The following is a 22,982-nucleotide window of genomic DNA, read 5'->3' as shown; positions in this document are numbered from 1 at the left end:
GAAATGGGGAAACTGTGCTCACAACTCTTATTCTAAAACAGCATGAACCAACGGGTAAGAAAAATGTGCTACTGCCATCTTCTCACTTTACCAGTGCAAAGCAAATATGCATTAATTCTGAGTCATTAAATGCTGCTTCTATGACACTATTTGAGTTAAGGAATTTCTCTAGGCATTTGAAAATTTTCTTTTGAGAAAATGGATAAAGATTAATTTAAAAATTAGAAACTGCAATAGAAAGCTATTCATTTCCAAAGGAAATAAGGACAGTTTAACACCCTATAGCAAATAAAGTTTTAAAGAAAGTAAAAAATCATCTTCCCTAAGGGAAAGACAAGTTACACTTAGGAATTCCTCCTTGGATATGATTTATTCAAGCAAATCAATACAATCAAGCCCATTTCTCTCGCCCTCCTTCTTTCTCTCTATTATCAACGAGGGGAAGTGCCCCCTGGGAGGGGGCTGGGTGGCAGAGTGCGAGAGGGGCGTGTGGTGAGGAGAGGAAGAGCACTGAAGGAAGAGCAATGGGAATGGGTCTGGTCCCAGCAGGGAGAACATACGATGGGCAAACTTCTCAGACGAGACAGAAAATGAAATCCGTCCTGTGCAGGAACAGGTGGGTGAATTCCAGGAGGCTACACAGTCCGTTTCGGGACCAGCGTTCGCAGGAACGAGCAGGGAAACTCTAACGTCCCAGGCTGCAGTGACCTGAGGCTCCGTGTGAGAAGCGGGGCTCAGGGAGCAGCAGGCCGGCATGACCTGACCACCCACCTCAGGAAAGAAGGCCGGGGGGAGGAAGAAATGAAAACGGAGAACATCCGGCTTCTCGGAGGAGGCAGGGCACGGGATCTGTCCTCGGTACGGGGTGGGGTACCAGCCGGGCGCGGTGCCGGCGGCCAGGAATCCTGGGGGAGAAAGCCTGGCTCTGTCCCTCCCGATGGCCCACTACGCCTGTCATGTCTGCAACACGGAACCCGGGTCCTTCAGCCTGTGAGGTCCAGGACAAGGAAGGCCATGTATCTCCTTCGCCCGAAGCCACCCTGCACGAGTATGTGGATCCACCCACGCTGGGCCTCTCCTCAGCCTTTGTATTCCCTTGTGCTCAAAAAACACAAGTGATTCACCAGTCACTCAGGAAAACCTTCGTCTCAGGAGACTTGGTCTCTCCCTTAACAACAGGCAGCTAATGGTCAGGGCGCATACGGGAGACAACGATCGATGTCCCTCTGTCATCGATGTTTCTCCCCCCTCTCTAAAATCAACAAAACATCTCCGCAGGTGAGGACTAACTAAGCAGGTTATTTACACATGTGTAATATCTTAATCAATAAAGAAAATAAATAAACAAAATAAAAAAGGCTGTTTATGTCCCAGAAGGACCAAGACTTACCTTTCAGATTGGAGCGGCTGACAGGCCTCCCTCCGTTATTCCTCTGGTGCTTGGCGGACAGGCGCTTCATCTGCCGGGGCGTGCTGGGGGGCGAGGCGCCGAACAGGGCCTCGGCGCTGGCTTCCTCGGAGAGCTCCTCGGCGTCCGACTCGGCGGCCCCTCCCGGGGCGCCCTGCGGCCTGTGAGGACATCGGAGAGAGGACTCAGACCTCTCAGAGCCTACGCCGCCCTGGTACCGCCGCTGGGAGCTCCCAGAACTCCGCGCTCACTGCCTGGCCACATGGGCGGGAACCATGTTGTTTGTAGAGCTCTTTCTAACACAAATAAAGTTTAAAACTAAAACTTACAGACTCAGGAAGAACAGCACAGACCAAAGAGCACAGGGCCCAGGCAGAGCCTCTTGTGACACACACACACACACACACACACACACACACGCACACACGCAGCCTAGGCAGACAAGCACTGATCGCAAGCACAGCACTGCGCCCCCATGTGCACTGCTGCGCCGGGCAGGTGCGGCACTGGGGAAAGGAAAAAGGCATTGGTTTGTCTTCACCTTCAAATGGAAGTCCCCAGGAACTTGTTCTCTGCAAACACTTCCTGCCGATCCTATGTCCCAGTCAATTTCTCAAATAATACTAAAGTTCTATTTTTCCAAAGCTAACAAAATAAAACGGAATGGCATAAACTGAGAACAATACAATTTCCAAACAGCAAACTACAAGGAATCAGTCATCAAGTTCCTTTCAAATATAGTATCATCAGTCTACACCACTCTGAATCTTCTTTATAAAATGTTTTATATTTTGAAACCATAACTCTCAACTATCCAAGATATCCAGTGTTTTTCTTTTCCTGGCAGTTTATATAAAATCAAATCTATATCAAAATCATGAGGAAAATAATAAAAAAAAACAACTCTAAAGTGTATGATACCATTATTATTGAACTGGACTGACAAAACTTCAGAAAATAAATTATCTTTCAACAATAAAAATGCTGCAGAATTATACAAACTTATGGTACTGAAATCTGTAAAGAATCCCTTTCATGGGTCAAAACATGATTTTTAATCAGGTAATATCGCTCTAAACACTTTAGTATTCATACCACACATATGTACACCTACAATAAGACATACAAGTGAAATACCCTGAAAGCTAACTAAAGCAAACTAAACTATGAGAAAAATTAGAAATAAGTTAAATGCATCTACTCCCCCGGGCTAACTTATTATTTACGACACACAAGAGACAATATAATACAGATTACCTTGAAATGCCCTATTTCCATGGCTTCTACACTCACCACAATCGCAGGCTCAGCTGCTGAAAGGACAGCTATACTAAATACCAAGGCCACTAACTTCCTGCCCATTGGTTACCAGCACAGGTTTTGGAATGATTAATAGCAAAGACTTTGTGGTGTGAGGGACTTAGGTCAAACCCTGCCTGTCTGGCTTACTAGCTGTGTGGGCTTTGGTCAAATTATTTAAAATCTCCACGTTACACATTTACAAAATAAGAATAAATACTTAGACTCCAGATCAGAAAGGACTAAATCCAATAATGCACGCTTAATTACAGGAGTAATAATAGATGAGGCTTCACTAACTGATTGATACTACTCATATTACAGGCCTTAGAAATCACTGCCCTCACTCACCACCCCTGAGAGAACCAAGCTCTTCAAGCATCTGCTTAACATGAAGAGAGACTGCAGCCTGGCTGGGAGGTCAGTGGGTTGAAAAGTCAACCCATGCACCGAAAGGTTGCATTCGATCTCCAGCTACATCATGTGCAAGAGGCAATTGACAGATGTTTCTCTCTCACACTGATTTTCCTCTCTCTCCTTCTCTCACCCCCCCCCCTCCCCGTTCCTCTCTCTCTAAAATCAGTAAACATATCCTCTCGTGAGGGGGAGGGGGGGATAAGGTAAAAAAAAAAAAGAAGAAAAAAAAGGAACAGACTCATAGATACAGAGAACAGGCTGACAGCTATCAGAGAGGAAGAGGGTAGGGGAGGGGTGAAAAAGGTGAAGGGATTAAGCAAAAATAACAAACTCGGACACGGAGACCAGGCTGGTGATGATCAGAAGAAAAGGGGGAGAAGGGGGTGAAAGATGAAGGGGGGTGAATGGTGACGGAAGGGGACTTGAGACAGTGAACACATAATAAGATAGAGGCAATGTATTACAGAATTGTACACCTGAAACCTATATATTTGTATTAATCAGTGTCATCCCAATAAATTCAATAAACATTTTTTAATTTAATAAAATTTTAGGTCTTTCCTTTTATTTTCAAAGAAATGATATTTAATAGGAACAAAATAAATTTGGTGCAAAGTTAAAAAAAAGAATTGCATGGAAGTGACAATGAATGCAGTAATAAAAATACATTAAAATAGATAAAGTATAATACATTTCATCCTTCCTTATTTATTATGCACCACAGAAAAGGAGGTAGGAGGTAGGAGGTAGGAAACTCTGCCATGTGGTACTTTAGGGCAGGCATTACACAAAGGTGAGGCTATATATTTAAAACTTTCTTAGGATTTTCTTAACTCAGTCAAGATGGTATTCACCCTTGTTGGAAATATTAGTTTACATTCCATTGAAGTAACTTAGTAACTTAATTACATGTCAGAACAAAGACCAACATTACTTAAAGGAATTTAAAAAAAGAAAAGGCGAGCGCCCTATAAATTAAAATCACAAAGTCTGACATCCTATCAAAAATTACCAAAGAAACAGGAAGATATGGCCCAAACCAGGAGAAAAACCCATAGAAATATACCAGGAATCACTCAAATGGAAACTATAGATATGAAAAATATATCTGAAATAAAAAAACACACTGTATGGAATTAAAACAGATTAGACACAGCAGGAAAAAAGACCAATAAACTTGAAGACTAGCAACAGAAACTATCTAAAACAAATCAGATAAGAAGATTAAGATGGAAAAGAACAGAGCATCAATAATCTATGGGGCCATATTAAGCAGTGTAATGTACGTTACTGGAGTCTAAAACAAGAAAAGGAAGGAATAGAAAAAAATAATCTTTGAAGAAATAAGGGCTGAATAATTTCCCAATTTAAAGAAAACCATTAAGCTCACAGATCCAAGAAGCTCAACAAACTCCAAGCAGAACCATAAGAAAACTACCAGTATTGTATTATGCACACCATAGCACACAGCTGAAAGCCAGAGAGAAAAGAAAAAAACCCTAAAACCAGCCAGAGAAACACAGCATGGTCTGGGCGCCTTAGCTAAGAAACAACACACAATGAGAAGCGGGAGGGGAAAGCAGCAAAAGTTTATTCCTTCTTCTTTTAAAAAAATAAAACCATTTACACACTAAATCCAGGAAAATAAATACTAGTGGTAAGTTCAAAAGAACTTGCATCATTTCAATTATCGATAACTAACCAAAAGCACCCAAAACCTCATTTTGTATTAACTCATGTGAGATGAGCTAATGTGGTCAGTTGACCGGTTCAGAATGTTTCCATGGATACCAATTATTTTGGATGAGGAAAGTGGTACATGGTCTACATCAGTTGGATGTAACATTTGCCTTACTTGTGTTTAAAACATACCAATGTGAACTGTCTTTTTGGTACCAAACTTCTGACAGTCACATAAAACAATATTTCACTCTTCTAACATAAAACTTGGCTAAAGAATTATTCACTTGACATAAATCTAAGAAAAGTATGTCTTGAACTTAACCCAAGGGGGTTTGGTGTAGTTCTCAAATTTAAAAAAAAAAAAGTGTGGTGACAAGACAAAAATTCAAGTTACGTGGGGTTAAATAGTTCTGCTCTGACATAGCAGGTAAACCGCATGGCGACTGAAATAGATAGTCTATAAAATGAAGTTGAATTAGCTGGGTTTGAAAATATTTTTGTGGTTTTGCAAAAGCCCTTAAAATTAACTTCATTAAAAGCTCTTTAGCAAAGTCCTTACAAATAAAATATTTTATCCACTTGTGAAGTCCAGTACAGCACTCCCCTGGGTAAGATTCCCTCCGCACTTCCACCTCCCAGTAACCTTGGCTCTATTGAGCAGTCTCTGAAGGGAGACTTCTGCTCAGGGGGACAAAGAGAGGAAGGGAGGCAGAAGGTGGAGTTTCAGGGTTTCCTTTGTAAGAACTTGGGTAGTTTGCCTGGCCTGCAATAGAAATCAAGGGAGGCTCAGCTCACGTTGAGGTTGCACGGTTGGTTCGCAGTGTGTAAGTGCCAATTAATTAATCAGCGAGCTGATCTTCACATCCGCCTTATGTTGAACAGTTATCAGTTAACCTCCAGGTGAGCTGCTGTCAAACTTTAAGCTTCTCCAACATTCTCTGTTAACTTTCGCACTGATTCAGAGAGTAGGGTCTTCACAAACCTACCTAGTGAATCTTGCTATTTTTCAGGATAGACAGACATCAGACTTAGTGTTCTTGTTTTTTTTTTTTTACTAAAGGCCATCTTTTTTTTCTTAAATGAGTTTTTATTGAAATTTTTTTAGAGAGACGAAGGAGGAGAGGGGGGGGGAGAAAGAGAGAGAGAGAGAGAGAGAGAGAGAGACAAAAACATCGATTTGAGAAGTATTGATCAGCTGTATCCGTACACATCCTAACCAGGGATCAAATCCATAACCTGGGTATGTGCCCTGACTGCGAATGGAACCAAAGACCTTTTGGTGCCTGGGACAACACTCAACCAACTGAGCCACACCAGCCAGGGCTAAAATTCATCTTTAAAAAGACACACACCATAAAAACACAAAGGTAGGTATTATTTTAAAAGATTTCCTATGAAAAGGAAAAGAAAGGATCCCAAATAGAACGTTTCTCCTGTGACTAAAACAGTGCCCGGTGCAGAGTGTGTGCCCAATAACTACCTGCTGAGTACATTAACTTGAGAGGTAAATAATTTATCTTACATAGGCTTACTCATTGCCTACGTTCTATTAAAATACAATTGCACTTAATTATTTAAAGAATGTAATATTTAAAGGCTGTAAGAATGAAAGATTGTTTTTTTCTGACAATGTTAAGTGAAACTGCAACCCTAGGGTGCCAACTGACCAAAACAATAGCAACGGGGTATGGAATAAAGAATGAAGATTTTGAAATCAGATTAAAATGGGTTGAAACCTTGTATTCCCAAGCTTATTAGTAAGAATTCAAGTTTTAATTAAACTATTACAAGTTTGCTTGTAAACACTTTCATTTATTAGAAGTCTCCTTATCAAATGTCACAAGAATTTGTAGGAGTTCATTTAAAAAATAGGCTTTCTGGTATTCACACCTTTTGTTTTATCACCTGCTCTTGAACCCAGGTTGGCCCTGTGACGGCTTTAACCAATGGAACTTAGCAGAAGTGACTGGGTCAGTGCCGGGCCTGAGCCTTATGAAGGCCACCTTTGCAGGCACAGGAACTGGCCACCATGTCAGAAGTCCAACCACCCTGAGGCTGCCATAGCCTTCAAAGCCAACCCGCCTGGTGGAGAGGCCGCATGAAGGACAGCCCAGCTCACCCAAGCCTCAGCGAGCTCCCAGCTGACAGCCACCACCTACTCGCTAGCTAGCAAGTGAGACTATTTTGGACCTCCCAGCTGTCCCAGAGCCCAAGCCAAAACCACGAGAAGCAGAAGAACCACTGAATATCATAACAGATAATAAATGGCTTTTATTTTAAGCCACTAAGCTTGGTTATGGTTTGTGAATTTATGGTAGACTAGAGGCCCAATGCACGAAATTCCTGCATGGGTAGGGTCCCTAGGGCTGCCGGCCAAGGGCACCTCCCTTACCCAGCTGCCTGCCACTGTGCGGAGGTCAGAGTGAGCGGTGAGCTGGGGCGGGAGAGGAGAGGAGACTTTCGCAGATGCGTCTAGAAGAACAGGATTAGAGCTGACGGGACACGGCGAAGGTGGTGAGTGCTGGTCTGTCTTTGGTGACACTACCTGATGCTCGCGGCCGCCCTCATGATGACTGAAGGATCTCAGTCAGTGGCAGACCCTGCTCCAGCCCAGATCCAGGCCCCAGCAAGCCCAGTGACAGCCCCCAGGCAGGCCCCAGGGGGTAAATGTTCAGTGGCACAGGGATGGGGGTTGGGGATTACTTAAAATGACACAGGAGGAACAAAAGGGGTAAAAATGGTAATCCCCCCCTCTGATTTTAGTAAAAATGGTAATCCCCCCCTCTGATTCTCCTGTGCCATTTTGATTCCCCCTCTAATCCCTCCTGTGTCATTTTAAGTGATCCCCCTCCCCCCACCTTGATACCCCAATTCCTTTTTTTTTTTACCCCTAGAAATGAGCACAAAAAGAAAAAGCTACTCCGGGGAGCACAAGAAAGGAATCGTGGAAGACTTGGGGCCAAAATCTTACTGCTTTCTGCAAAGAGAAGATGTTGAGTATCCGATTGGCCCGAAAATGGCAAGCAGAGTATGGTAAGCTCATTGAACAAGTGGACAAGGGAAATGCTAAAAAGCGCAAGTGTGGATCAGGTCGGCAACCATTATTTTCCGAGCTGGAAGATCTGATCTGTGAATGGGTTGTTGACAGGAGAGCAGAGGCTTTGGTTGTGAATAGGGCTCAGATTCAAGAATATGCCCTTGAAATGGCACCACAGTTTGACATAGCCCCTGAAGACTTCAAAGCATCACAACACTGGATAATTTCCTTCAGCGAAGTAAACTGTCTTTAAGAAGATCTACAACATTGTTTAGGTTGGAAGATACTCAAGTTATTAAGTGAGCACTTGCATTCAAGTCCTTTATTGATGATGCTGACTTCTCTAAATACAATCTTTCCAAAATGATTGCTATGGATGAAACTGCAGTGTTTATGGGCCAATCATCTCAAACAACAATTGAACAGTGGGGTGCCTCCTTAGTGTACATTCCCTCCACTGCTTACAAAAGTGCACGTGTTTCCTGTATTTTGGCAAATCGTCTGGATGGCACTAAAATCCCACCTTTAATCATTTCTAAGGGCAAGAAGGAAAAGATTGAACGTGTTTAGGTCATTTTTATTCTTGAAACTGAAAAAGCCTGGGCTACACAAGCAGTTATAAGGAAGAGGGTCGATTTAATGCTGCCGCTTGTTATGTGAGGGAGCCAAAGAGGTCTGCTAGTCTGGGATGCGGCCAGCACTCACCGCGCTAAAGACAAGAAGACAGTTCTTCACGAAAGAAAAATAGATCAGATAATGATTCCCGCAGGAATGACGGCCTATCTCCAGATTCTTGATATTGCAATAAACAAGCCATTCAAAGACAATCTGCGCATGGAAATTAATGACTACATTGAAAATAGAATGGAGAGAAATCAGCGTGGAAATTTTGTGAAACCTAAACTGCAAGAAGTTGTGACTTGGGTGAAGAATTCATGGGAGAAAGTCACTGACAGTTGCATTGCAAATGCACTGCGAGCAGGCTACCTTGACAAGAAGTACTCATTTAAAGACAGTGCTATTGCTAAACATGAGAGGTTTGGTCCACTGATTCTGAAAGAAATGGAGTCACAAGAAATTCACCAGGAAATTCAGGAATTGGATTGTTATGATGATGTTCCAGAAGATGATGACATGATTATCATTGAATAAATGAGTAAATTCTTGATACTGTAAAATTCACAGTTTGTCTGGTTTGTGTTGGCAACTACCGTACTACCATACTGTATACAGGTAATAAATTTCCTTTATTTTCATTTAACAATAAATGTGTACCGTATTCTTCTTCATGGAAAAATAAGACATCCCCTAGCGCATCTTTGGGAGCAAAAATTAATATAAGACACTGTCTTATTTTCGGGGAAACAGGGTAGTTTACTCAATTGTGCAATTACAACTAAAATGTATAATAAACCTAAGTAGACATAGGGACAAACCAGGGACTCTTGATAAACACAGAGTTCAATTGGTGGGAACAGAAATCACAGGCATTCCAGGGCAACCAGTGGTCAGAAGCACTCACGACGCTGTGATCAGCTGGACAGTGGACAGGAGAGGTAGACAGGGCTGGGTCTTGGAAGGGGGAGGTAGATGAGTGGAGTAAGGCCTGCCTGACTTAGGCCTTCTGGTGGAACTCATTTGTTTTGCTCACAAAATATATTTTTTCAGTCCTGAATTAAGAAGAACAAAAGGAATACATAAAGATAGAAAACTAATAAATAAAGAAAAATTACCCCAGATGGAAAAATTTTGCTCATCATTAGAAATAGATTAATGGCATACATGACAATGTTGAATAAATTTGGTATTACTCTACAAGTATAAAAGACTAAGAGCCAGGACTAAATGGAAAAATATAAAATTAATTATAAAATTAAGCAGTTCTTTATGAATACAACTGGTGACTGTGGTTTTAAGTTTTTTTAATGCAGGTGAGGAAATGCCATTTAAAATAGTGACTTCCAAAACTGGGATGCACACCAGATTTGTTTGTTTTTACACAGCTGTGTAATTTGTTCCACAGCAATGAGCAATTTTCATTGTAACAGCATAATTGCTACCATTACTTAGTACTGAGTACTGACCATCTGTCAGGCACTAAGCTAAATATCATACATAATCTCATTTAATCCTCCGCAGCGCCTTATGGCACAGTTTTAGGAAAGGATTCTTTCCCCAGAAGGCTCATTCTCACTGATTGTGAGAGGTACACATTATCGAATACCTATTATTAAATACTAGACCCTCAATTAGGCTCTTAACAAATGTTATCCCATTTCATTTCCCCAACAACCCCCACAGGTACTATCACAATGCCTATGTTACAGAACAGGAAAGCGAGGTAAAAGGTAACTTGTCTGCTCTGGTGGAAGTGTCTGGGCCAGAACTGGAGCCCTGATCTAAACCCAAGGCTCAGGCCCCTCCCACCTTTAGCTCATCACTCACCCCTAGGTCACTGATACCTCTGCCCTCTCCCTGTGCAGGCACAGAGATTACCACCCTCTGTGGAATAAGAAGGTATTACTTATACCTGTGGAATGAAAAATATAACTTTCTTCTAATTAAAAACTATGTAAACTGGAAAATATTTAAATGGATCTAAAAAAAATTTTAGAAGAAAAAAATAAAAAGTTCCTATTTTTATTTTAAAAGTTTTCTTCACTAAGGAGAACATAATTGGTAACTGTGGTTGAATACATAAGGCCAATGTGAAATTTACTGGAAATGTGGGGCCTACCGTCCTGTGTATTCTAAATATAAACACCATGTACAGCTTCAGAAATGTCTCACAGCATATAATTAAAGGCAACATGTACAAAATATAGGGAATGTGAAAAAATAGTTAAAAGATGAAAACAGCCTTATATTTCAATCATGGGGACTCTGAGTCTCCTGAAACTCAATGTAAATTTTTATCGTATGCATTTTTCAGAGTCAACAGTCCATAGTTTTCATCAGATTCTCAAATGCAGTCTCTGACCCCCCCAAAAAAGGTGAAAAAGCAGTCATAGACAATTTTTACCACATGTAGCAGGGTTCCCTTTTCAAAATACCTCATCCTGACATTTACTAGACACTCCAAGGATAAACATGTTAGATGCACAACTAAATCTTAAAGCAGGTTCTGTATGAGCTCTCCTTCACACACCCGCTCCAGCAGGAAAGCTCTTCTCAGGCATGTAAGATGCAGCACCCAGCACTGCAAGAAGGAGTGGAAATCTTGTGTAAAGAGCCTTAAAGAAAGGGCACTCTTTTGTCTCTCATTAGTCCAGGAACTCTGAGAAAACAGGAGCAAACAGAGGACACAAAGGAGGAGGTGAAACTATTGCAGTCATGTCAGTGATGATCCCTGATACACTCCTATTAATTCCATCAACAGACCTTACTGCCTGCAACAGGCATGGCTACTGGAACAAGGTTGACAGTGATGTATAAATACATAATGCCAGTATTATAAGCTCTTTTATAGCTTACACATATGTTAGCTGTGATAGTTACCATGAAAACGGTCCCACCTATGTCAGTAACCATTCATTCAAATTAAAACAAGATAACCCTTTCTGGCCTACAAAATTAGCGAAGACTTTTGTAATACTCAAAGCTAGAAAAAGAATATTTAGTAAGGTAAGCACTATTTGTGGCCTATACATTTATACAATCTTTCCAGGAGGAAATGTGTAATAGGTAAAATTCAATCTTATCAGCTTAATATGCTATGATATGAATCTTATCTAAGTCCTAAGTTCCTTAGAGATGAGACTACACCACATAACCACTTCATGGTTAGAAGTGGATGAATTAAACCAGAGCCCCAAGGCAAGTCCAGATTTAAAATTCTTCCAAGAGTTTAAACAAAGACCTTGTGAACTCTATGCTCAGAAAATGATTTTACAGGAGTGTACAAGAGGTCCACTGCAGTGCTATCTAGGACAGTAAGAGACTGGTAATGACTTACTGTATTTTCCGGCGTATAAGACGACCCCCTAATTTTACAGTTAAAACATAGGTTTAGGCCTATATTCGCTGTATAAGACTACCCCCCACTTCAAAGAAAAGACTTACTTTGCCGTCAACATCTGCAGGTAATTTTTGTGCAATTTTGGTCTTTTGCCCCCGATTTTCGGTTGACTTTTTTTCGTTTGGTTTATAGCAGTGGTCGGCAAACCGCGGCTCGCAAGCCACATGCAGCTCGCAAGCCGAGGTTTGCCACTCTGTTGACGAATCAGTTTGCCGACCACTGGACTAGACTAAATGTTACCGTGTAGTTGGAAGCTGTGAGGATTAGGCAACTGTGGCATATTGTGTGAAAGAGGTAAAGGGTAGTATATGACAGGGGTCGGCAAACTCATTAGTCAACAGAGCGGCATAGTATAACCATAAAATGAAATATGATGGAGCTATTTAAAAAATGATGTTTAATATTTTTACTACCATGGCAAATGCTCACAATTTGTTCAGATAATATATCATGCCCACCTCAGCCTAAGCTATGATGCAAGTCCTTCACCACTTCCTTTCACATTATCCCTCAGGAGATAGCATGCAGAATCAAGAACCAGACTCTGAAGTGTAACAAACACGAACGAGTCCTGCTCTGGATATTCTGAACTAAGACATCTCTTAACGACTCATCTTCTTCCTCTGAAAAATGCACATCTACCTCACAAGTTCGCTGTAGCCACTATATAAAACATGCTGTGCTACCCGGCTGGTGTGGCTCAGTGGCTGAGTGTCGACCCAGGAACCAAGACATCACCAGTTCGATTCCCGATCAGGGCGCATGCCCACGGAGCAAGCTTGCTCCCCAGCAAGGGGCATGCAGGAAGCAGCTGATCAATGATTACTTATCACTGATGTTTCTATCTTTCTCTCCCTCTCCCTTCCTCTCTCTAAAAAACCAAACGCATTTTACAACAGGTTATACCATGTAAATGATGGCAACACAGATAGATGACAGATGTACATTTATTACCATCTCTGCCCCAGACCACAAATTAGGAAGTCTCCATTACCTTATCTCTCTTCTCCTTAACTATGTTATAAATTCCTTGAAAATGGAAATTTTACATTATCTTATATATAATAGAAATTGTCATCTGCCTGAGGGGCATGAAAATATTTACAAGGTGCGTGTCATTTGGAATGACTAGTAGAAAAGAGCAGTCCGGACAGCTGGCGTACTGGAAGCAATCCACACGAGGCAGGAGCAGGGCTGGGAGGCTGTGCAGTGGATGGAGCTCCTGAGGTCTAACAGCCAGGGGGTGAGCGGTCTCAAGCCACGGAGTGGCAAACTTGTGTAGGGATGTAGCATGGACTCTTCAATTAAAGAGGCTAATTGAAACACACCCTCTCCCCCAATTCTAGCTAAATCTGAGGGTATGGGGTTCAACTCAGAAAACTCCGGGCCTAATCAGGCTCTCGGAGGGAGGGCTGGGCGCTGAGCAGCGCCCATGTCTGTTTCACCCGCACTGAGCACCGCCGGGCACATGTATGCATTTAATACGAGAGGGTCTGCGACAATGCACACCCAGGACGGGAGTCTGACGGGCGTGTGGGATGAAGCAGTGAGCCACTGCCAACTACTCGTCAGTACAAGCAAGGCTGAGTTTCACATTTCTCCCGTCAGGCCAATGACTCTACCTTCTTATCATAGTAATCATTCCTCAATACACACGTAGTTCTTGGTTTTCTGCTAAAAAACACACCTAAATATTCAAAGAGCCAAGTAAAAAGAGCTTCTTTTTAAAACCTCAGTTTGGGGTTGAAGCTTCACGACAAAGGTTTCCAGACTGTTTCCAGAAGTATTTCTCGCCAATTTACTTCTGATGGTCCTATTTCTTCAGATAAGTGAGTTGGGAAACACAGAACAGTATACAAAAAGCAGTAAAAATCCCACCACAGTCAAAACCACTGTTTCTCTCCCTCTCTCTCCCTCTCTCCCCCTCTCTCTCTCTCTCTCTCTCTCTCTCTCTCTCTCTCTCACACACACACACACACACACACACACACACACACCAGGGAAGAATGAGTTCCCTTTTTTTTTTTTTAGAACTGCTCTATTAAAAAAAGTTTTAAATATATATATTAGTGTTTTAGAGAAAAAAGAATAAATTACCTAAGGTACTCATATTCCAACCACAATTTTACTCTAAAATTAATCCTAAATTTTAAACTCATTTTTACAATCTTTGTGTTTAATGGATAAGCAACCGAGACAAGACTTCCTCTTGTCTCTAAGAAGTAACACTGTTTTCAAGGATGAAATATTCGGATTCTAGCCTTGTGTAATGTCTTCAAATGCCTTTTGATCATTTAGTGGATAAGTGCTGTGACTGCTCTCCCGACTCAATCTCAAGAGACAGGGGAAGGACAATACTCTGTTTTGTTTGGTAGAGCCATCCTTTTGAAATGAGAGTAACAACCCATTTGTGGGTAATTAAATAAATGTAATGGATCATGATGAAAAACTTTCATAGAACAGAACAAGAAAAGTCAGAGGGTATCAGACAATAATTACAAGGTCAAGAACCGTTTCATAAATTTTTATTTTACTTACGCAGCATACATATGTACTGTGTAAAATATATTTCTTACTGTAGGTCACAAAAGCAGACAGCTCCACTATCACTACCACAGAACAGAAATTACCATCTTACTGTCTGCTTCCACTAAAGACTGAGCACAGAAAAGAACAATGAGGTATCCAGAGTGATTTGAGCATTGGCTCCTTGTTATTTTGTGAACATTAAAGTTTTATGGGGGGAAAGTTGTGTACAATAGTTTGGGGGAGGTTTAGGGGGGTGCTTTGATCCGTTTTTCCCCTGAAAATGAACCTTCCATCACTGTTTTGTGAAGTCTACTTAACCGGAAGATGCAATATCCCACAGCTGGTCCTGTGGCCTGAGCGGACACTGGGCTAGGGAGTCAGGTGGCTGCTGAGCTCGCCAGCCTTGGACCCTAACAAGGGAGCACAGTGTGACACAAGGGAGCGGGAAGCAGGAGCCAGGACCCCAGGCTCTGACCTCGGGAAGCTGCAGCCTGGAGGCCAGCTTTCTCACCTCTGGAACAAAAGGAATGATGCAGGTGAGCTCCAAGTTCCCTGCCAGCTGTAAACTCTATCAGTCTATTATACTAGAGGCCGGTGCATGAAATTCGTGGGGGGGGGGGGGGGGGAGGGGGGGAGGGTGTTAGGGGGTAAGGTGTGGGGGGGAGTCCCTCAGCCCAGCCTGCATCCAGGACCCCTTGGGGCAGTGATTCTCAATCTTTCTAATACCGATACCCTTCAATACAGTTCCTCATGTTGTGGGGACCCCCAACCATAAAATTATTTTCATTACTACTTCATAACTGTAATTTTGCTACTGTTAATGAATCGTAATGTAATTATCTGTGTTTTCCGATGGTCTTAGGCTGTACAGCAGCGGTTCTCAACCTGTGGGTCGGAACCCACAGGTTGAGAACCACTAACAGGGTCGACCAAGAACTGTATTGAAGGGTCACAGCATTAGAAAGGTTGAGAACCACTGCCTTGGGGGATGTCCAACTGCTGGTTGGGGACTAAACCAGCAGTTGGACATCCCTCTTGCAATCCAGGTCCGCTGGCTCCTAACCACTTGCCTGCCTACCAGCTTGATTGCTGCCTAACTGCTCTCCTGCCAGCCTCATGGCCCCTCACTGTCCTCCCTTCTCGCCTCATGGCCCCCAACTACCCTCCCCTGCTGGCCTGATCACTCCTAACGACCTCTGCCTCAGCCTCCACCATGTCCTGAAGGAAGTCAGATGGTAGGAAGATGTCTGGTCTCCCAGTCTAATTAACATATCGATATTACCCTTTTATTAGTATAGATGTACGAGCAATGGCTGGAAAGTTGGACTAAATGAATGTTAAGAGTCCTACCAACCAGAAGACTTGCATTAGTATGCACTTAATTCCTTATCTGAATTAGAAATACTTAGACATCAAAAAAATTCATTCTAAATATTTTGTGAGAAAACTAATTTACATTACATTATTATGTTCCTACATAAAAGACTTTAGAATTAATAGCACAATGAAAATAATGCATGTGTACATTTTCTTCCAAAATATTTCCACTGAAAGGTTAAAACGGCCGACATTTTCACATTTCTATGTGAGCTGTCCTCTAATGAGCCCTATTCAGACATTCTTCAGTTCAGCATTGTCCTCAAATAGCCTGCTCACATTGAACCAAAGCTCCACTGAGCCAGCCAGTCTGGTCACCTTAAAGTTTAGTATCCACTTTTCTCCATAGCAGGTTTATTTCCTCTGAAATTATGCTGAAATGAAATCCACTTATGAAACACTTTGACAGAATGCCTAATATATTCTTAATAGCTTTCCCTTCTCCTTATGAACACTTGGCATCCATATGATCCAGGAGACTAATACTTCTACTGGTGTCTGCAAAATATGACAAGTGAATGTCCTTTTAGGTCAAAAACAAATTTAGAGCCATGTTTCATTGTCATTCTGCCTATGCTGCCAGTGACTAAACATCTAAAGACAAACTGTACTCCATTACCTGAGTGAGGTCTGTGGAGAACAGGAACGTACCTACCACACCTGCTTCTAGAGGAATAATGTTCCCTTTAAAACACTGTGATTTCAAATACGCCTCTTAAAAAGGGAAAAGTGTGTTAACATCACATACAAGTTGTATGTTATGCTTCTAAATAACAGTGCTATTAATATAAAAGACCCATAAAGCAAGCCCTTTATTACTGTTGATGCGTTGTTTCTAATCTACAAATTATTAGATTTTGAGAGAGAGAGAAAAGGGGAGGTGGGGAGAGCGAGAGCGAGAGCGAGAGCGAGAGAGAGAGAGAGAGAGAATATCACCAATGCGGGGAAAACATAGTTCAGCGGCCTCCTGCACCCGCCTACTGGGCATGTGCCCTGACCAGGAATAGAATCCCCAACCGTTTGGTACACCGGAAGATGCCCAATCAACTGAGCCACACTTGCCAGGGCTAATCTACAAATTGTTACCCAGGATGAACTAAATAATTAAGAAAACCAGCTGGATATAGTCAGCTCAGATAGTTCATAGAAAATGAATTTTAAAACAAGAAAATTTGAGTTAATTTAACATTTGAAAACTTCTCTTTTATAACACACTAGAGGCCTGGTGCACAAATTCGTGCACCAATAGGGTCCCTCGACCTGGCCTGTGGGATCAGACTGAAACCGGCTCTCCAACATCCCCCAAGGGGTCCTGAATTGTGGAAGGGCAGGGACCCCACTGGTGCATGACCAGGGGTAGGGAGGGATGCAGGTTAGCCAGCCGGGGAGGGACCACGGGAGGACCCCAGGGTGTGTCTGGTCCATCTTGATCAGTCCCAATTGGCCAAACTCCAGCAGCAAGCTAACCTACCGGTCAGAGTGTCTGCCCCCTGGTGGTCAGTGCACATCATAGCGACTGGTCAACTATCTGTCCCCTGGAGGTCAGTGCACATCATAGCAAGTGGTTGAGCAGCCTTAGCATATCATTAGCATATTATGCTTTCATTGGTTGAAAGGTCGACTGGACATTTAGCATATTAGGCTTTCATTATATAGGATGGGGTTTCAACAACTTCAATTTTAATAACAATTCAAAGTAATGCAAAACAATTTTAATAGCTGTACAGAATTCTAACATCGCTCTAAATTTTAATTTTATAACCTAAATCCAGAAGTATACATCATAATCTTTTTTGGACACAATATTCACAAGAGTAAATAGCCATTTTATGAAAGCACCAATCACTGATACTTCTGCCACACCTTGTAAGAAACTTTGCCAGGTTTCTGTTTTGTTTTGTTTTTTGGGTGGGGGGGTGGGGGGGTCAGGGTGGACTATGGGAGGGTGGAGAAAATAGGTGATCCTCTGAGACCTACCATTAGTAAAAATCTACCACTTGGGATTTTTTAAGGGATAAGGACATAACATACTTCAAAGTAAAGCAAGAAAAGCCAGGTTTGTCATCAACTAATTAAAGGAAGACCAGAGATAAAAAATCAAACACACTATAACTCAACCAACTGCGAGAAGTTAGTAACAAATTAAAAACCACACACAAATGAAAGCTTAAGAGTAAGACTACCATATGCCACGCATCTTAGAAGGGCATGCTTACAGAGTTTCAAGCCCCACCTCCTTGATATGTTAACATTAGTCCCAGAGATCATTCCACTAATTCCCTTGCTGGTGCCAGGCTTCACCAATCAATTTCTTAACTATACTTTGGCTTTCTACAGGCAAGGCAACACACTGACCCATCAGGTGTGGACCAAGCTGAGCAGGAGCTGAAGCACGTGCCTGGACCCTGCTTACCTTACCCCGCCAGGAAAATGCCAGATTGTAAGACCTCCCTCCCGCAGTCCCTGGCCAGACTCTTTTCTGGCATCTCTTCTATCTTCTCGCTAAAGAAACAATTTCCAGTGACCTACTGACAGGCACCGTGAAAGTGTCTCTGAAAGAATACATACCACCTGGTCAAATGAAAAGGCTGCAACAACAGAATGCTATGAATGAAAACATAATCACTGAAGAATGAGGAATTAAGTAACAGGAAGTTATTAAGGCAAATGTACCCAGTAAGCAGTCAAGACCTTATATCCCCCATATTTCAGTAGAGCTCAGAACAAGATCTACAAGGCACCAAAAGAACACGGGGAAGGAAGTAGAAGCAACTTCTAATAATATGACAATTGAAGAGAACCACAAGGTCCTTCTTGAGAGACAAGTCGTCCCCATTTCAGAACATGAGGGAGCGTCTGCCATCACTGGAGTCTCCTGCTACTCCTGCTTCGTGCTCACTGCTTCTCCGCCTAAACCGCCCCACCCCCCATTGGTGTCTGCCCTTGTAATGGTCTCAAGCCTCGCCTATCATTGATGAGGCCAAGGGATTCCATAGCTCCACCGTACAGTGGGTTTCACTAGTGAGAACAGGTGACACCAGTGTCAACACTGAAACAAGCAGGCTCGAAGGGGACATTAAAACTGAAAGAGAGATAAAATCATCTGGGAGTGATATTCAAATACTTTTTCCAGTACTGAAAACCCAGGATTTTCAAATGAAGTTACAAGAACCATCCTATATAATAAAATGCTAATATGCAAATTGTCTCCTCCACCAGGAGTTCGACCAGAGGGTGGGGCCAACGACCCACAGTTCTCCCCCCAGCTGGCTCCACCCTTGATCGGCCCTCCCAGCCCCACCCATGCACGAATTCATGCACTAGGCCTCTAGTATTATATAAAGTAAACAATCAATAAAGTCATTGGCTTAAAAAAGTTATTTAATTCCATGTAACATGTACTTTACAAGGTCAATAAAGGAGAACACTGAAGCTATTTTTTAATTTCATTTTATTGTTTAAAGTATTACAAATAGTAGTACATATGTCTCCTTTTCCCCCCAATGACCTTCTCTCAGCCTCCCCTACTCCCTGGGCCATGCCCCCTCCTCACCGCCCTCCTAGTGTTTTGTGTCCATCGGTTATGCTTACATGCATGCATACAAGTTCTTCAGCTGACCTCTTACCCTCCATGAAGCTATTTTTAACAAACATTTTAAATGAAAGGTTACCGTAGACAGGAGAGTCTTGCATCAGCCTTAATATCCAAGGTAGTGCAGATTCAAGAAATTACAAAGAGCTGTCCTTGCAATCTCAGATCTCCTACGACTGACCCAGAAGCTTGAAAAAGAAATTATAAGGATTGTTTATTTCTAAGTTTAATCACCAGCAAGAGCAACCAGCTATCCTTATAATGAATCTTTATCAAAAATAAGGACAGGAGAGAAAAAATAAGGACAAGAAGTATCCACGGGTGACAGTAAGCAGAACCATAATAGAGCACCTATTGCCTCTCAACCTGTTTTGTGTGCCTCCGTCATTGCATAACTCGCACGTCAGCATGCACAGAGCAGATGTTCTGGGCCGGCACCTGCTGCAGCGGCACATGGGCCAACATGTGCAGGCCTGCATTCTACCACACTGTGCGTTAGCACCGCTGTCCCACCAATGGCACACGGCAGGAAGTGCATGAGCAAAGGGCAGCGGAGCTTTATTTCGGTCTATCCCCAAACCAGCTAACTTGTAGCACAAACATCATTAGTCTCCATTGTGTTAAAATGTGGCATCTAGCACATTTTGATCATGCATGGTGACCTTTTAAAAAACGTAAATAGAAGCAGCTCCAATAAACAGATGCAGACCCTTTGAAGCATCCTTAACTGACGCAGTAAGTGTGCCAGAGGTCAGCGCTGTGTGTGGAAGAGGTGGTGGTGACAATGCGGGAATACAAACAACAGCTTTGTCAAGTTATCTGGCTTACAGATTAGCTATTGTATAATTAACTGCAATGTTGCTAAGAGCGGTATTTCTAAGATCTTCTTGTTCTGTACGCTTAAAGTTGGATGAAACCCATTATTCTGACCTATTTTTATTATAACAAAGACAAAAACCTGGCTGAAAAATAAAGGTTTCTTCTTATCATTGCAAAAACAGTCATTTTTATGGCACTTCCCTCTGTCCCTTTTACTTTTACCTACAGATGTTCACGCTCATTTTATCCCAAAGAATGGGCACACAGGATTATAACGTATGACCCGCCATGTGGGTAATGATCGCACTTGTCCACGCTGGGGAAGGCACGGAGGGCGGCCAGGTCTGAGCTCCTCCGGGCTGCGAACCCTGGGCCCCCGCACTGCCCTCCTGCCTCGGCCCTCCTCTGCGCAGGAGAAACATCCCAGGCCCTCCGGGGCTGCTGCGGGGGAATCGGGCTGGGCAAAGAAAGGGGCCTACGTTAAGCGTTTAGGAAGTATTCGTTACGATTCTCGAAGAAAAAGTTAAAGAAGCCAAACTGTTCAGAGGCTGACTTCACTCACAGTTCGCCTGGAGAATTTCTGCCCACACTGCCCCTGCTGGACGCCCCTCCTCAGAGGCCGGTCCCCGGGCGTCCCCAGCCTCCCGGGGCACACTGCAGGGTGCTAGGTCTCTCAGGCAGAAAGAGAAAGGCCACCCCAGCGCCGTTCCTGGAACCGCGGGGCCGGCAGGAAGGGGCGAGGCCGGCGGGCGCGGCTGCGGACGGGCCGGGCAGCCGCGGCAAGTGCGCCGGTGCAGGCCCGCAGCGGGCGGCTCCGCACGGCACCGGCAGGAGAGGGAAGCCCTGGCCACGGCGGCGAGTTCGAGTCCCCGGTCCGGTCCGAACAATAAAGTAAAAGGCGACACCACGTCCATGAGCGGCGGGTCCCAGGAACAGACCCCAGTTCCTCCCGGGGTTCCCTCCCGGGGTTCCCTCCCGGGGTTCCCGCCGGCGGCCGAGATCAGCCGGAGCCCCGGGCGGTCCGGTCCGCACGTGGAGCGAAGACTCGCGGAGCTGCGGGCGGACAGCGGAGCCCTCGGAGGTCTGGACCCTCCTCCCCCCGCAGAGCCTGGGGGGGGGGGCGGGGACCCCGGGGGCAGGGCACCCACCCGCAGGGCACCCACCCGCAGGGCACCCACCAGCTCCCTGCAGAGCCTGAGGGGGCGGGGTCCCGGGGGCAGGGCACCCACCAGCTCCCTGCAGGGCCTGAGGGGGCGGGGACCCCGGGGGCAGGGCACCCACCCGCAGGGACCCCCCCTCCCCCGCTCCCTGCAGAGCCTGGAGGGGACGGAGTCCGGGGGGGGGGGGGCGCGAGGGTCCCGGGGGCAGGGCACCCACCGGGAGGGCACCCACCCGCTCCCTGCAGAGCCTGGAGGGGGCGGGGTCCTGGGGGGGGGGCGAGGGTCCCGGGGGCAGGGCACCCACCCGCAGGGCACCCACCAGCTCCCTGCAGAGCCTGGGGGGGCAGGGGACCCCCGCTCCCTGCAGAGCCTGAGGGGTTTGTGGGGTCCGGGGCAGGGACGCGGGGAGTGCAGGGGTCCGCTCGGCGGGCCCACTCCTCCGGCGGGAAGGCCCGGGGGGCGGGGGGCGGGGGGCGGGGGGCGGTGCGGGGTCCGGCGGCGACGGGAGCGGATCGGCGCGGCCCGCACCCCGGGCTCCGCTCCCGCCGGGCCGGGCCGCCGCAGGGCTGCAGGCGGGGCCCTGGGGGCCGGGGTCCCAGGCAGCGCCCCGGCCCCGGAGCCCGCTGCACCCGCCCCTCGCGGCCGGCCCGGCGGGAAGCGGGGCCCACGCCCCCTCGGCCTCCCGCAGACGAGCCCGCGGCGCGGGCGGCGGCCACTCACCGGGCCGCGCGGCGGCTCTCGGGCTCGGGCTCGGGCTCCGGCGGCGGCGGCTCCTCCATGGCGGCGGCGGCGCTGGCGGCGAAGGCGGGCGGCGGCACCAGCGCGGCGGCGGCGGCTTCTCTCATCCGTGCGCGGAGCCCCGCATGGCGTGGCGGGCGGCGCGGCGGGCTGGCGGGGCCGGAGCCCGGGTGCGGGGGGACGCGGCTCCGCCTCCGCCTCAGCCCGCCGCGGGGGCCGCGCGCGCCGCCGCCATCTTGGGAACGGCGACGGGCCGGGCCGTACGGCGGGCGGCGAGGGACAAGCCTCCGCGGGGCGGCGGGCGGCCGGGGGCGGGGCTTCCGGGCGGCGGTGTAAGGGGGCGGGGCTTCCGGGCGCGGGTGAGGGGCGGGGCCTCGGAGTCGCGGCAGTTCGCGGGGTTCACCCGGGTTCGCCCGGGGCGGGTCTGCCGCGGGGAGTGCACCGGGCCGTGCGCGCCGAGCCCCCCGGGTGGCGGGCGGGACGGGTGGGGCAGCGGTTAGTGACTCACCGCTCGGTAAACCTGAGCGAGCGGACCGCCGCCGAGGGTGCTGCCATCCCCCGAAACGGGGTGAGACGTGCCGGGCGCTCCCCGATCCCACGCGGGCGAGGAGGCCCTGGGGGACCCGCGATCGCAGGGCGCGAAGTTTAAACATGCACGGGGGACGCTGATGGCTGGCTCTGCCGAAGCAAAGACTGGAAACTGGACATTCGGTTACCCTGGTCCTGCGGGGCCTAGAGCAGCACCGACCTCACTCACCTCTGACCTCACCTCCGGCTGGGGGCCTGGCCTGTACTAAGCAGGGCGCACTTCCACAGACGGTGTCAGACACTATAACATACCTTTGAGATTCCTGCTGCATCCAGTCTTCTTAGCACTTGAAGCTCACAGTTTTAAGATGCAGATA

The 22,982-nt window shown here is 45.9% G+C and overlaps 1 protein-coding gene across 4 annotated transcripts in view; it reads right to left on the bottom strand.

The window, feature by feature from the left end:
* MAP3K4 (mitogen-activated protein kinase kinase kinase 4) overlaps positions 1-22,361 on the bottom strand; it is a 65,928-nt gene extending 43,567 nt beyond the window's left edge. For 3 of the 4 annotated variants that reach the window (XM_084890905.1, XM_084890907.1, XM_084890906.1), the window contains exons 1-2: positions 22,060-22,361; positions 1,391-1,569 (exon numbers count right to left, since the gene is read on the bottom strand). In XM_084890905.1, the coding sequence (XP_084747031.1) occupies positions 1,391-1,569; positions 22,060-22,184 (304 nt within the window). In that variant the 5' untranslated portion in view covers positions 22,185-22,361. The remainder of the gene's footprint in view (positions 1-1,390; positions 1,570-22,059) is intronic. The other variant, XM_084890908.1, reaches the window with a different exon arrangement.
* Positions 22,362-22,982: the final 621 nt, after the last annotated feature.

The sequence above is a fragment of the Pipistrellus hanaki genome (assembly GCF_964339955.1).
Source record: "Pipistrellus hanaki genome assembly, chromosome: 7".
In the NCBI taxonomy this organism is placed as follows: domain Eukaryota; kingdom Metazoa; phylum Chordata; class Mammalia; order Chiroptera; family Vespertilionidae; genus Pipistrellus; species Pipistrellus hanaki.
This window is presented reverse-complemented; position numbering and strand designations above follow the sequence as displayed.